The sequence below is a fragment of the Arachis duranensis genome, unplaced genomic scaffold (genome assembly GCF_000817695.3).
Source record: "Arachis duranensis cultivar V14167 unplaced genomic scaffold, aradu.V14167.gnm2.J7QH unplaced_Scaffold_232527, whole genome shotgun sequence".
Classification (NCBI taxonomy): Eukaryota; Viridiplantae; Streptophyta; class Magnoliopsida; order Fabales; family Fabaceae; genus Arachis; species Arachis duranensis.
In genome coordinates this window covers 201267-215285 of record NW_026264853.1, presented here as the reverse complement: position 1 = coordinate 215285, position 14019 = coordinate 201267, and the positions used below count along the sequence as shown (strand labels likewise).

Sequence of the window (14019 nt, the reverse complement as noted above, 5' to 3'; positions counted from 1 at the left end):
GTTGTGTTATTCTCTGTTAGAAGTGTTAACTGATTTTGGTCCCAAGAGAGAAAGAGAATCTGTGTATTGTTGTCGATTTTCTGTTTCCTTTTGTGAATGTGGTCCTATGTTGTTGTTGCATAATGTTGTTGTCATATCCTCCTATTCTCTTGTGTTGCTTCTCATAACTTCCAGTGGAAGGAGGAGGCATAACGGCAAGGACAGGATCATCGTCCGGTCTAGAATCACTATGAGATGGAGAAGGCAGAAGAGTAAGAGACTATAGAAGTTGACTCAAGATAGATCCTGTAGAATCATCATTAGGAAAAAGATCAACATTGGGGTTAGTGAAAAAGGATGATTGAGTAGGAAAAATGGATTCAAATGAGGAGAACCGAGAAAACATGTGATGCTCCCATAATACAACATGACAAGATATACGAATACGTTTAGAGAAAGGATCCCAACAACGATAACTCTTGTGTTTAGTGCCATAACTAAGAAAACAACACATGCAAGCCTGAGGTCCAAGTTTACTATGTTCACGAGGCTGGAGAAGAATAAAACAGACACAACCAAACACTTGAAGAGAACTGTAATCTGGTGAGGTATGATAAAGATGCTCAAAGGGAGTAACATTACCAAGGACAGAAGAAGAGAGTCTATTGATAACATGAAAAACAGTAAGAACAGCTTCACCCCAAGTACACTTAGGACACAAAGAAGAAAGAAGCATTGCACGAACAGAGTCAAGAATGTGACAGTGTTTGCGCTCAGCTCGTCTATTTTGTTGAGATGTACTAGGTACCTTGTTCTGTAAGAAAGGTTAAAAGTTTGGAATCATGGTTCCATAGCATTATCACGTCAAAAAACTTCAATGGCCTTGGAAAACTGAGTTTTAATTAGTGGCAAAGTTAATATAAATAAATCTGATGTAGCTCATAGCGATTAGTCATCAAATAATCCCAAGTAAAATATGAATAATCATCCATGAAGATGACAAAGTATCGAGCTCCTCCCATAGAAGCGGTGGGAGCAGGGCTCTAAACATCAGAGTGGATAAGATCAAAAGGAGAACAAGCAAGAGATGAATTATTGTGAAAAAATAAACCAGGTTGTTTGGCAGTTTGATAAGAAATATAATAAAAGACTCATTATTAACTTGACCCAAAACACCCTGAGATTTAAGAAGACGTAATTTTTCTTAGGAGTTGTGGGGCAAGACAATGATGCCTCAAATGAAAGGTAGAAGGAGAAAAAGTAACACATAGATTTGACATAGGAGGAATATAAAGAGTCTCGAGTTCAAACAACCTTCCGACCTTATGTCTAGTTCTGATGATTTGTCCCATCCAACGATCCTGTACACAGCAACCATAAATGGAAAAAAATGTCATCAAAATCGAGATCAACAAGTTGACCAACAGAAATAAGATTAAAGTTCAATTTGGGAATATAATAAGTATCAGGGATAGTAAGGGTTGATTGGAAAATAGAACCCTTGTGTGTCGCATGCAAGAAGGAACCATTAACAGTACTGACATAAGGTGCATTTATTGTGGTAGACAAAGACGAAAAAAAATGATGCAAATGAGACATGTGATTAAAGCAAGCGGAATCAAAATACCATTCAGAATTACCTGAAAAAGTCGAAAAAATAGCAGGACTATTACCAGAAAAGGAGAGAAGATGCTTAAGAAGAGACGCAATATCAGATAGAGAGATAGGAGATGGGTTGAGAGGAGCAGAGGTGGTAGATCCAGTAGTAGCAGCAACAGCAGAAGCAGACACATTCTTGGAGAAGTTGGGATGATAATGATACTTGAGGTGATCAGGACGTGGCGGATGAGTAAGACAGGTAGTAATCAAATGTCCTAAGAGCTTGCAAAAATGGAAGAACAGTTGTGGACAATTGTAGCTAATGTGGCCTTTTTGTTGGCACTTATGACATTCAATAGAAGAATAGTCTAAGAAGAGGTGCCCAGAATGATTATAATTTTAACAGAATTTATCCTTTCTGTTTGTGGCAGCAAAAGCATATGATTTTTCCATAATAGTAGATACAACGATCAAAGAGAGGAAAGAAAATTGCGAATTCGGGGCAAAAAAATAAGAAAACGAAAGACAGAATTGAAAAGATATCACTAAAAAACCTTAGGGAGGGTCCCACTATCAGCCACGTCAACCATCACGTTAGATGCCACGTCAGCAGGGTAGGCCACGTGGTAACGCATGATAGGAGAGGGATATGGCATGCGGGTTGGAGAGGCGGGCCAGGTCGGGTTCGACGTGGGCTGGAGCAGTCCGCGTGTGTTGTTGGCTTCGAGACATGGCGCTGTTTGGTGCCGTTGATCCTGGGTGTAGATCCAACGGTGCTGGATGGCGTCTGGAGAGAGGAGAACCCGAAGCAGAACATGACTTCAGGCGACGCATGAGGGTACGTCTGGCGGTAAGTCTGGAGGCGTTGAAATTTTGACGACAAGACGAACACGCTGGTGACGGCAGTGGCGAGCCAAAGCGTCAGAAAAATATTAAAAAATGAAGGTAAAGAACATTACTGAAAGAAAAAAAACAATTGGGTTATGAACGAATTTTCATGGAAAAAAACATATACTTTTGATACCATGTTAGAAAAGGTAAGAGAGTGAGAGCTGTAGAGAAAGGATTTGTGTGTATTCTAGTTGTATAGAATGATACAATAAGAATGATATTTATAGGTGTTAAGAGAATCGAAATAATAAAGATGTAATATCCTATAATAAATATTCATATATGCTAAATAATGCAAATTGATCTAATTGATTCTAATTATACTCTAACAAAATAATTCAAAAACATATGATAGTAGAATATTGTAAAATAATAAAAAAATATGTAATATTGTTGGCTTTGTGCATGTGATCTCTTATTTTATCTGTGTTTGTTTAGAGTAAGTTTCAAGTGCTAAAATCAGTTGAAGAAGAGGCATTAACACAAAGGCATCTTCAGATACAGGAATAAGCTACTATAGTAAGAACCATCATTATGTGTTGTATCACTGAATGGTTGTTTTTTTTTTTTTCTCAAACAGAGACTTACAAAATTATATGAATTTATCTTAGGCATAAAATTAAGTTAGCAGAAAATTTTAGTAAGAAAAGATTACAACAAAAGAAGACAAAAGTTACTGTTCCAACAAAGTCATTTGTCATCCCAACCCAACCTCAAGTACCACCATAGAGAGTTACTACATCAATAGATCAGATAAGATCATCTGCTGCAACACCATTCAAACCACCATGAGCATCACAAAGACCAACTAGACCAGCTGCAGCAGCAACCAAACCACTTGCACTACAACAAGAGCCAAATTTGCCACATTTAGGCCTCCAAATCCAGTGAATCCAGAAACCAGCATTGGTGATGAAGCTTTCTACAACAATTAATAGGGCTACCTCTTTAAGCATAAGGCCATGTGTGAGTGTTGAAACTATGGGAGCAATAAGTCCTGCAATAATAAACAGATTTGTGCAGTTCATATCCACACCAATCTTGACAATTCAGCTCCAAAGTGGACCAAGTTTCTCAGTCCCAGACAAGACCCTAACATGAATTGCAAGTTTTTTTTTATGGTTTCAAATGGTTTTTGATGGTTTTTAAGTATTTTGAAATTAACGCTCAACAAGAAATATATTAGTTATATACTGAACAAGTCTTTTTTGATAGTTTTTTAGTTTCTTGAGTTTATTGCCACAATTGTATTTAGGTATAAGTATTTGATGGTTTATTAGTTTTTTGAGTTTACTGCCACATTTATATTTAGTTATAAATATTTGCAGCATTTGGTGCTGTTATTTTGTTCTAATTTATGCAATATAGATGCTTTAATCTCTTCCAACATTCTCAGATTCATACATAAAAAGAAATATGCAATGAATACAATATGGTTATTTTTTATTCATAAATACGAGAAAATACATGTTTATTTTGTATACAATTTCAGTAGTTAGCACATCTAAAAATAGCACTCTCTACTACTAATTTTTACCACTATACAGCAACAATAACATTAGTACTACTTAAACAATGAGAACATATTCATAATTATAACGAAAGCTATCCTAATTACAAACACCAACAACAAAATTTTTATCTTCCTCATGTATTCTTTAATCACGGGCGACCTCATAGTTATATGTCTTGTACGTAATTCTCTCATTGTCCAAATTTTTCATCTCTTTGTTGCTTCTAGCTTTTAGTTTAATTTTCTTAGTTTCTTCTTCCACTTCATCAACCCAAACAAAATACTCACATATCTCATTCTCAATTTCTATCAAAATAGGAAGGAAAGAGGGAAAGATTCAACAAATAAGAAGAATCTCAAGTTTTGTTCAATGGGTTAGTTTCATTCAAAATGACATACCTGCCAAGATGGACAACGAAAAAACTAATGCCATGGTTGGCCCAAATATTCAATTTTAGCATCACAACCTCCTAACGGCAGAAGCACGTTCCATAAAATGATTTTTCCTTTTTTTTTTTTAAATTTGATGCAGCCCTCATAATTGTTCTCGTATATGGAAGTATATGTCGTTCTCCGTCGATGAAGATTTCTTTTCCATTTTTTATTTTTTGCTCCACCAACTACTCAATTTGAAACTTAGGAATTTTTTTAGGCTAAAAAGTGAATTAATCCCACGTAAATCACTTTAACTTTTTATGTTAGTATTTTACGTGCCACCTACTCATCTCTGTTAATGTCCAGAATAAAGAGTTAACATCGAGATTATTTTGTCAAACGATTCATATTTTTTAAGGTTTATTTTGTCATAAAAAAATGTTGGAATCCATTTTGACAAAATCGAAATTCTTCGGATATCAAAATGATTATTTATTCAATTTTTTCTTTTTTAAAAGAAAAGCATATTTTTTATTAAAAATAAAAACAGCATTTAAAACAACGAGAAATAGTTTCCATTAGTAAAAATAATTAACTTTGAATAGAATGATGGTTTTTATAGATGGTATACTATTGTTAGTTAGATTTTCAGCTTTTACCATTTCTACTTTATGAACTGCATGTCGTGTGTTATTGATAATTTTTCTTTTAGCCATACATGCATATAAGTAAAGAGTTCAATTAGGGAGCCATTTTTTTCCAGCTAATATCGATTTAATTTTATATTTTAAATTTAAAATTTAATATTCTAAAAATAAACCTTAAAATTTCTAAAATATGATGATTAAAAAGAATAATTTAACAATAAAAAGTTAATTAATGATAACTACTTAAAAATTGATTCCTATACTTCTTCCACAGGAAAAATACTAACATTTGATTTACCAAATAGATACTAAAATGATTTTTTAGTACCATTTTAAAAACTAAAATAATATTTTTGAAAAATTAAAAGAAAAAGATAAATTTAGGATCCAACACAACATTCGAATCTTATATTTATACGTAACATACGTATGTTTTTCTCTCTCTATACATAACATTATTGATACATTCCTTCAACACAGATTTTGAATGTACAAAACTTTTGTTGACTAATTATTAACTGCTAGCTAATCAATTAAAGATTATTGAGATTATTTTCTTACTACTATGTTTTGAATCATAGCAACTAGAGAGATGATCTCAATTCATGAAGTGCAACAAAGCAGCGTCCCACTTCATTTTCAAATGGCCATGTCACTTGTCAGCACCACAAACTATACTGAGCCAAAATTCCATACACACATGCATATTTCCAACCATTAAGCTGCACCTAAAATTTTTAATGTGATGAAAATTTGAATTAATACAAGAATTAACCAACCCTATTCGGAAGGTATAACTCATTTCCAATAAAAGTTCATGCACGAAGAATATATATATATATATATTCCATTCTTCCCTAGTGTGTATTATTCATCATAACTAAGTTCGTTGTCATAAATAGTTTACTAAAGATAAGAAATTAGTCATCGAATACTTTTATAAGTACCCTAAATGAAATTCAAAATTCCTTGTCTCTTGGTTACATGGGACTAAGCTAACTAGCTAAGTGAGCATCAAAAAATATATATCTTGATAAAACAAACATGGAAAATGGCTGATGATGACATGAAAATATGAGAGAATATATAATAACAACTAAAAGTTATCCATCAAACTAATATTTTGTATATACTGAAAAACAAAAATATTATTTACACATTAAAAATCAAACATTAAATTAGTATTATATATGTATTGAGAAGTGTTAGAAGACTAACAATTAGTTATTAATGTTTAAAAATATAAACTAAAAATATGTCGTTAAATTACTAAACTAAAAATCAAAGTTTAAAACAATAAATTCCATTAATTTTGAACATTTTTTTTTGTATTTTAATTTATATTTTATCCGTGTTTAATTTTAATATACAGGTAATATAGTGGATCGAATATTTATGAAATATCACTATAACACTAATTTAGTAGCAATTAGTTTTTTTTTTTATAATAATATGATGATAATGTTACTCTAAACTTACTATTGTATTGGTGGAAGGCAATGGAAAGGGCTCGGTGGCCAACAAACAAAGCAACATGTCCCATAAGCTTGTCTTTCCTGGAGAAAGTGGTGCCACAAGAACACTGCCATTTGAGATCCCCACAGTGCTTCTCATGTGTTCTCAGATCAGACAGCACCGAGAACTGCTTCTGGTTACACCTCTTGCACACGTACATCTTCGGACAATGGCTTCTCTTGTAGTGATTCTTTGCACATATCATTGACTTCAATGGCTGAAACTTTGCGTGCTTCTGGTTCCACCTACACCCTTCTTGAGGGCACGAGTACTTCTTCGGCAAGCAATCACCATTCTCGCCGTTATTGTTCTGCTTCAATGGGTTACTCAATGCGGCACTCGTTTTGTATTCATCACCGTGAGCTCTCATGTGCATCCTCAAATTCGCATCCCGCTTGAACCCTTTCCCACAAACACTGCAGTAATGTGTGTATTTCGCCAACAAATCCGCAGCATCCAATTCAATTATATCCAACTTCTTTGCTCCTTCTTTGCTATCACTAATTTCAACACTTGGATCATCATCATCGTTATTATTAACCTTACAATCAACACCACCAGTATTGTTATAGCTTTCACCAAGCCAATTATCCAGTGCCTCAGAATCAGTAGTGCTAGAAAAGAAACCTCTAAGATTATTATTGTTATTATTGATCAATAACCTTTGATGTTGTTGTTGGTGCAATTCATGGTGGTTGTTGGCGAAAGCAACAGTAGTAGCAATGGTACCTGGAGGAGGAGGAGGAGGAGGAGGAGGTATGATTTCTTGGATTGTGGAGTTCATGCTTGAAACAGCCATGGAGGTAGTTGAGTCCTGAAGGTTCTGATCTGGGGAGAGAATAACACCAACCAGGGTCTGAACCTGATTAAGCTTGTCCTTGAGAACAGAGAGATTGAAGAGAAGGGAGCTTGAGTGTGAAGAAGAAGAAGCAGCAGCAGCAGCTGTAGATGAAGAAGAAGAACCAACAGAAGAGTTATTAACTATTTCCATAGATTGTTGTGACACCAAATCCTCGCTCCCAGGAGGAGGAGTAGGGAACATCTGCATCATCAACCCTTGATTTTGTTCGATACTTGTTGAAATCATTGCATATATGTATGATCTTCTTCAATTCTTGAAAGATATAATAAGCATAGATGCTGAATTTTTGTTTCTTTTTTAGATGAAACCTCAGAAGCAAACATATAAACATAGATAGATAAATTTAGGTAGCATGATTATTATGATAATGATACTAGAGATAGAGAAAGTGAAGTCAACTGAGAGATATAAGACATCCCCACTTACAACCTCCCTTGCATGAACCCAATTGAATAGTGGGGACCACATTAATTCATTCAAGATCTTAAACAAATTGCAACTAGTGCATGCTCCCATGGGGGTATCACTTTATCGGACTACACATAATTAAATATTAATCATTTTTCACATCTTGCCATGTCGGATATTATAAACTTTTGCTCTACCAACTTACAAATATTCATTTTAAAACCTTTTTGTTTTTTTCACTTGAGGTCATTTTGTGTAACACTCTGATCTCCAAGGATGTTTGGAAAGATTTGGGAAATTTTGAAATTAATTATAAGAAAGTTAGATTGTTTTCGAAGACAACTTGCCAGTGTAGAGTCAGCATGCATATTCATCATAAGCACTCATTTCTAAAATCAATTAAAATCCAGAAAGAAAAAAATCCTTATCCTCTAAAATCTGGCTTTCAAATAAACGTACATATATTAATTTCTCTCACACCTATATATATGAGTGACTCTTCTTATTGAAGCTCTAACTCGGTTTCTCATATTGAAAAGGAAAAGATCAACTAACTCTCTTATATTACTACTAGGTCGACAAAGGTGGAAACTCACCTGTAGTGGACTGCAGGTGAAGTTGCTTCTGGATCGTTGACACGTGTTACTGTATGTTTAAAAAAAATCGATTTATTTTATACAAATGGTTTATTTAAAAAAATAGATCAAATAACTACTTTTAAAATAATTTAAATTCTTTCTACATGTTATTCCTAAATTCCTAATAGATGAATTTGATATGTTCTTTTTCTTCATTCATATTGACCAATTTTTTTAAAATTTATCTGAAACTTTTTTTTATTTAATTTTTGTCAAATATATGTATACAAATTGTTTGAAAAAGTAAAATTTAGTATTATGGAAGAGAAACAAAATTCACGGTTTTTTTTATAGAAATGACATAAATGATATTATCTGTCCTTTTTTTTGTGTCTCTGTTTCTATTTTCTTGATGAGTTTTGTTTTGTTTCTCATAACTTACATTTTCAGTTGCTTTTAAATTAAGCCGTAAAAATATGTTCAATTGCAAATTTATAGTTAAATTAAATTTTATGGTAATTAATCAATTAACTTTTATTTTACTAATAAACTATTTTCATGCAAATTATTGTTGATTTTTCAATATTATTCTATAAATAAATTATTTTTTTAAGATAATAAGACTATAATTTACTTGTCTAGAAATTATGATTTCACTGTCATGCACGTTTTTGTGTTTTTACTTATCAACTAGAATTTATTTTTTAATGAAATTAGAATTTATTTTCAATAAAACAAAAGTATCTAATCAAAATATTAATTTGGTCTCCTTAAATAATTGAACATAATATTATTAAGTTTGTCTACAACAAAAATTTTTAATAAATTTTTTTAAAATAAAATTGATTCAAAAATAGAGAAAAAAAAGGAACAACTAATGAAAATATTTATTTTGACATTGCCATCAAGAATAGGATAGTCATAGAAAAAATTCAACCAAATAAAAAGGACCTAACTCATACAATTAAACTACCCTCATATCATCACAATAAACTATAACATCACCAACTAAAGAAACATATAACAAATATGAAAGAGATCATGCCAAAATTTCAACAATGTTCATGCTATCAACTAGTCTACGTTATACCATAATTACATTTTTGTCTTTCATCACATGAAATTGCCATGAATTATCTTGGCATTTATAATCCTGAATATTAAAATGGTGTGATGACATAAATATGTACGCATTTATTAAATAATTTTCATCGAGGAATGAATAAAAACATAAATTAAGAAATACATTTGAAATAATAAATTTGATTAAGAAATATAAATAAAAGGAACATACCTAATTGAAAGTTTCATATTAGTTCTGAAAAAGAGATTGAAAGAGAACGAATTTTACGTGCAAAACGAAGAAGGGAATAAAAGTAATTGCTTGATCAAATTCAAACCGATTTTTTTAAATAAATTATTTATATAAAATAAACCGATTTTTTTTAAACCATATAATAACACGTATCAGCCGTCCAGAAGCAACTTCACCTGCAATCGACTGCAGGTGAGTTTCTGCCGTCGACAAAGGATGCTTAAATTTAATTTTACATCATTTTAAGTTTAAGAATATGTTAGTTAATAGTTATATTTCACTCGGTAAACTTTTGTGCATTCCTTATTTTTAGCAACATCTTCATTATATGCACCGAGAAAGCGTAAGAAATCAATTTTTAGTTAGTTATATTAGTCAACTTTAAGGTTTAGATTTATAATTTAAAATTAAAAATTTATAATTTAAGTTATACATTTAAAATAAATAAAATAATTTTTTAAAAATTAGCTGATGTTACCCGTAAAAAATTAATTATCTATCGTTACCCATATATTATAATAGTTATAATTAACACATTCTTTTGCCAAATGTAAAGTTTGTGTAGTCAATCTATAAGTAATCGTTTATTTTGAGATATTAAGATAGAGATTAGGAGACTCAAATTTATTATTATGATTGTTGATTTAGAGATTGGTTCTAAAATTTCTATCTCTGTCCTCAAAATTTCAGTATTTCAATACCTCTAAATAGTGGGGACACATGGGACTAAAATTTTTAGAGATGAAGACTAAAACTTTAATAACATTTATACCTAAAATACCTTTATTTCAATCAATTAATTTCAATTTTATCCTTATTTCAATTTTTGTCTCACACTTTACACCCAACAGAATACTTAGTCTCAGTCTTTTCGTCTTTATCTCTCTACCAAACGCTACCTAAACGATGGTAGTTTTAATTTTTTGGTTTTCTATAATATCACTTAACTTTATTAGCAAAAGATTAATCTACTATAAATTTAAATTATATTTAAAAATTTTATCATTAAACAATTAATTATATTATATATACAAAACAGAATTTAATCCTCAATATATAAATGGACAAGTGAATAAATCACTTGAACAACTCGTACTTGTTTTAATTTGCCTTGGAAAATCTATAACATCAAATGTGGCATGATTAATAGTACATCATGTGACTCAGCCTACAATGGTTAATTAAGTTTAGAACTTAATTATAATTTGATAACGTGGCCAACATTTTGTCATCTCATCTTTAATCTCTATCTTCTCCATGCTATAAGTATGCATACTCCTATTGGTAATTAAGTAGGGTTTATGTAATAAATATTCCGATAATTTTCTTGTCGTACCTTGAATAATTAGTTGTTGAAAGGAATTGCCATCTCTATTTTTTTATGATATTGATTGATAGCTCCACAATTTCTTTACAATATATAACATTCTTTTTTTCCAACAAAAAAGTAAGTCGGATAAATAAAAGTGAAGCTTTAAACACAAAATCAACGAACATGGAGACGTAGATTTTTAAATTGACCTGCATTTTCTTAATTCCTTGTTTGAAAAGAAAAATATATTCAAAATTAAAACAAACAACAACAACAATAACAAAACTTTGTTCCACTAATTAAATAGGATTGGCTATATGAATCAAACAACACTATTGAACTCTATCATGTATCATGTTTATAGAAAAATTATTTACATGTAGATTTCGTTTGACTATCTCACGGATGGTCTTTCTAAGTTTTCTTCTACCCTTTGTCCATCTTCCATCTCATCCACCCTTCTAATTGATTACTCTGTCGGTCTTTTTTTTACATATCCAAATCATTTGAGACACGATTCTATCATCTTTTTCACTACTCCAACTCTCTCTATTATATCTTCGTTCCTTATTCTATCAAATCCCGTATAACCATCCATCCATCTCAAATTCTTTATAGGCCACACTTAACTTATATTCGTGCTCTTCTCACAAAAAAAAAACCTTATATTCGTGCTCCCTTTTGGCCGTCCAACACTCTATACCATAAAGCATAGCCAGTTTGATAGCAGTGCGATATAATTTATCTTTAAATTTTAAAAGCATTTTTTTGTTACATATAAAACCAGAAGCACTCCGCCATTTTTGACCAACCTGCTTGGATCTTATAATTTACATCTTGTATGACGCACCCAAGATACTTAAAATTTTTAACTTTTTATATAATGTTCTCTCTAATTTTCACCCATGTATTAGGATTTTTCCTTCCGCAGCCGAACTTACATTCCATATATTTCGTCTTGCTACGACTTATACGCAAACCATATACACTTCTAGAGCTTCTCTCCATAAATTCAACTTCTTATTTAGATCTTCCCTTAACTCTCCCATAAGGATGATATCATCGGCAAAAAGCATGTACTATAGCACAGACTCTTGGATATGCTCTGTGAGTACTTTCAAGACTAATATGAAAAGGTATGGACTTAAGGATGATCTCTGGTATAATCCTATACGAATAGAAAATTCTTCTATCACACCACATTAAGTCTTCACACTAGTTGTAGCATCATCATACATGTCTTTAATTGCACGAATATATGCGATCCTTACTCTCTTCCTTTCCAAAATCTTCCATAAGACCTCCTTTAACACCCTATCGTACGCTTTTTCTAAATCAATAAACACCATATGTAGATCCCTTTTATTACTACGATACCTCTCTATCAGCCTTCTTAACAGGTATGTAACTTCTGTGATGGATCTGTTTGACATAAAACCAAATTGGTTATCTGTTACTTGTATCTCTTGTCTCAGTCTCCGTTCTATCACCATTTCCCATAACTTCATGGTATGACTCATGAGTTTGATCCCTTTATAGTTTTCGCAATTCTATATATCTCCCTTATTCTTGTAGATAGGTACCAAGGTGTTATTTTTCCACTCAACTGACATCTTCTTTGACCTTAAAATCTCATTAAAAAGTTTTAGTTAACTAACTGATGTCTTTTTCTCTAAAGTCCTTCCAAAATTCAATTGGAATATTATCAGGATTTACTGCCTTGCCATTTTTCATCCACTTTAGAACTTCTTTTACCTCGAAATCTCGAATTTTTTGATAGTAGTCGAAGTTTTGATGATTTATGTTTTAACACTTAAATCTGATGATTTATGTTTTAACACTTAATCTAATGTAGTGTGCTGGATTACTTCCTACTTCACACTTTTGCTAATTTTTTGTTTTATTTACAGAAAAACCATGTTGAAGGGGAAAATGAACTTAATTAAGGTCACAAATTTTGAAGAGCAAATGTTAGCTAGTAAAAGTCATGAACTTGTAGCATGATGACGATAAACCTACTTTCTATTTAGCTATTTCAACTCTCTTTTGTTATTGTATTTTTCGCAAAATTAGATGATATAGTTCAAGGTTGTTATAATTTAGGCTAGTACTATAGTATTTTTAAAAACGATGATGATAATTAGAAGTAGTTAAGACTTAGGCTAGTATTATGGTATTTTGCAATGATGATATAATGTGATTGTAGATCTTATATAATACTTTATAAATCAAATTTGATGGTAAACGTTTAATTAGTTTTCTTTAGTAAATTGATTCAAATAGTTAAAGTTATTTATTGATATTAAATTAAAAAAAAGTTGGAACTAATTTCATTCATGAGAAAATTATTGTAAATAAAAAATTATATATTACAAAAACCATTGTCAAAGGTCACAAAATGCAGTGGTGTTAAAATCGTTGTCAAAGACGATTACAAAATTGCAATGGTATTAAAGCCGTTGCCAAAAAAGACACTGACAGTAACGCTTTAAAACCGTTGGCTTTGTGAATAACAAAATGACAACAGTTTAAAACCGTTGCCTATTTAGTTATAGTTTTAAAATGTTACATCATGAACGAGAACGGTTCTAAACCGTTGCCTATTCAGTAACGGTTTTAAACCGTTCTTTAAAAATTTCTTTCAAAACCGTTGTCTATGCCAATAAGTATGGCAACGGTTTTTTTGTTACCGTTGCCTTAGGTAAAAAACCGTTGCCTATGAGCATTAGCAACGGCCGCATAAATCACAGGTCAAAAACCGTTGTCAAACCGTTGCCTAAGGTTTTAAGAACGGTTTTTTGATCTATGGCAACGGTTTTTGACCGTTGTGAAAACCCTTATTTGTTGTAATGTTCTTTGGCGCATAACCGACTAAGACTTGGAAGAGTCTTCTATCCTTCATTAAATAACTCATAGAAGTAGCTCTTCCACCTTTCATTGATTTTCTTATCTTGAGCCAAAATCTTTCTATCTTTATCCTTTATGCACTTAACTTGATTCAAGTCTCTGGTTCTTCTTTCATGAC

General features: G+C 31.7%; 1 protein-coding gene across 1 annotated transcript; it reads right to left on the bottom strand.

Annotated features, from left to right (window-relative positions):
- Positions 1 to 5360: 5360 nt before the first annotated feature.
- On the bottom strand, positions 5361 to 7707 carry LOC127744253 (protein SENSITIVE TO PROTON RHIZOTOXICITY 2-like). The gene is made up of 2 exons (XM_052256532.1): positions 6484 to 7707; positions 5361 to 5732 (listed from the first exon to the last, which is right to left on the bottom strand). Exons 1-2 carry the CDS (start codon positions 7604 to 7606, stop codon positions 5722 to 5724), a joined length of 1134 nt encoding a protein of 377 aa, XP_052112492.1. The 5' UTR covers positions 7607 to 7707; the 3' UTR covers positions 5361 to 5721.
- Positions 7708 to 14019: the final 6312 nt, after the last annotated feature.

What these genes read in the sequence shown, in the direction of transcription:
- LOC127744253 (XM_052256532.1), bottom strand. Translation starts at nt 7,606, where the DNA reads ATGATTTCAACAAGTATCGAACAAAATCAAGGGTTGATGATGCAGATG.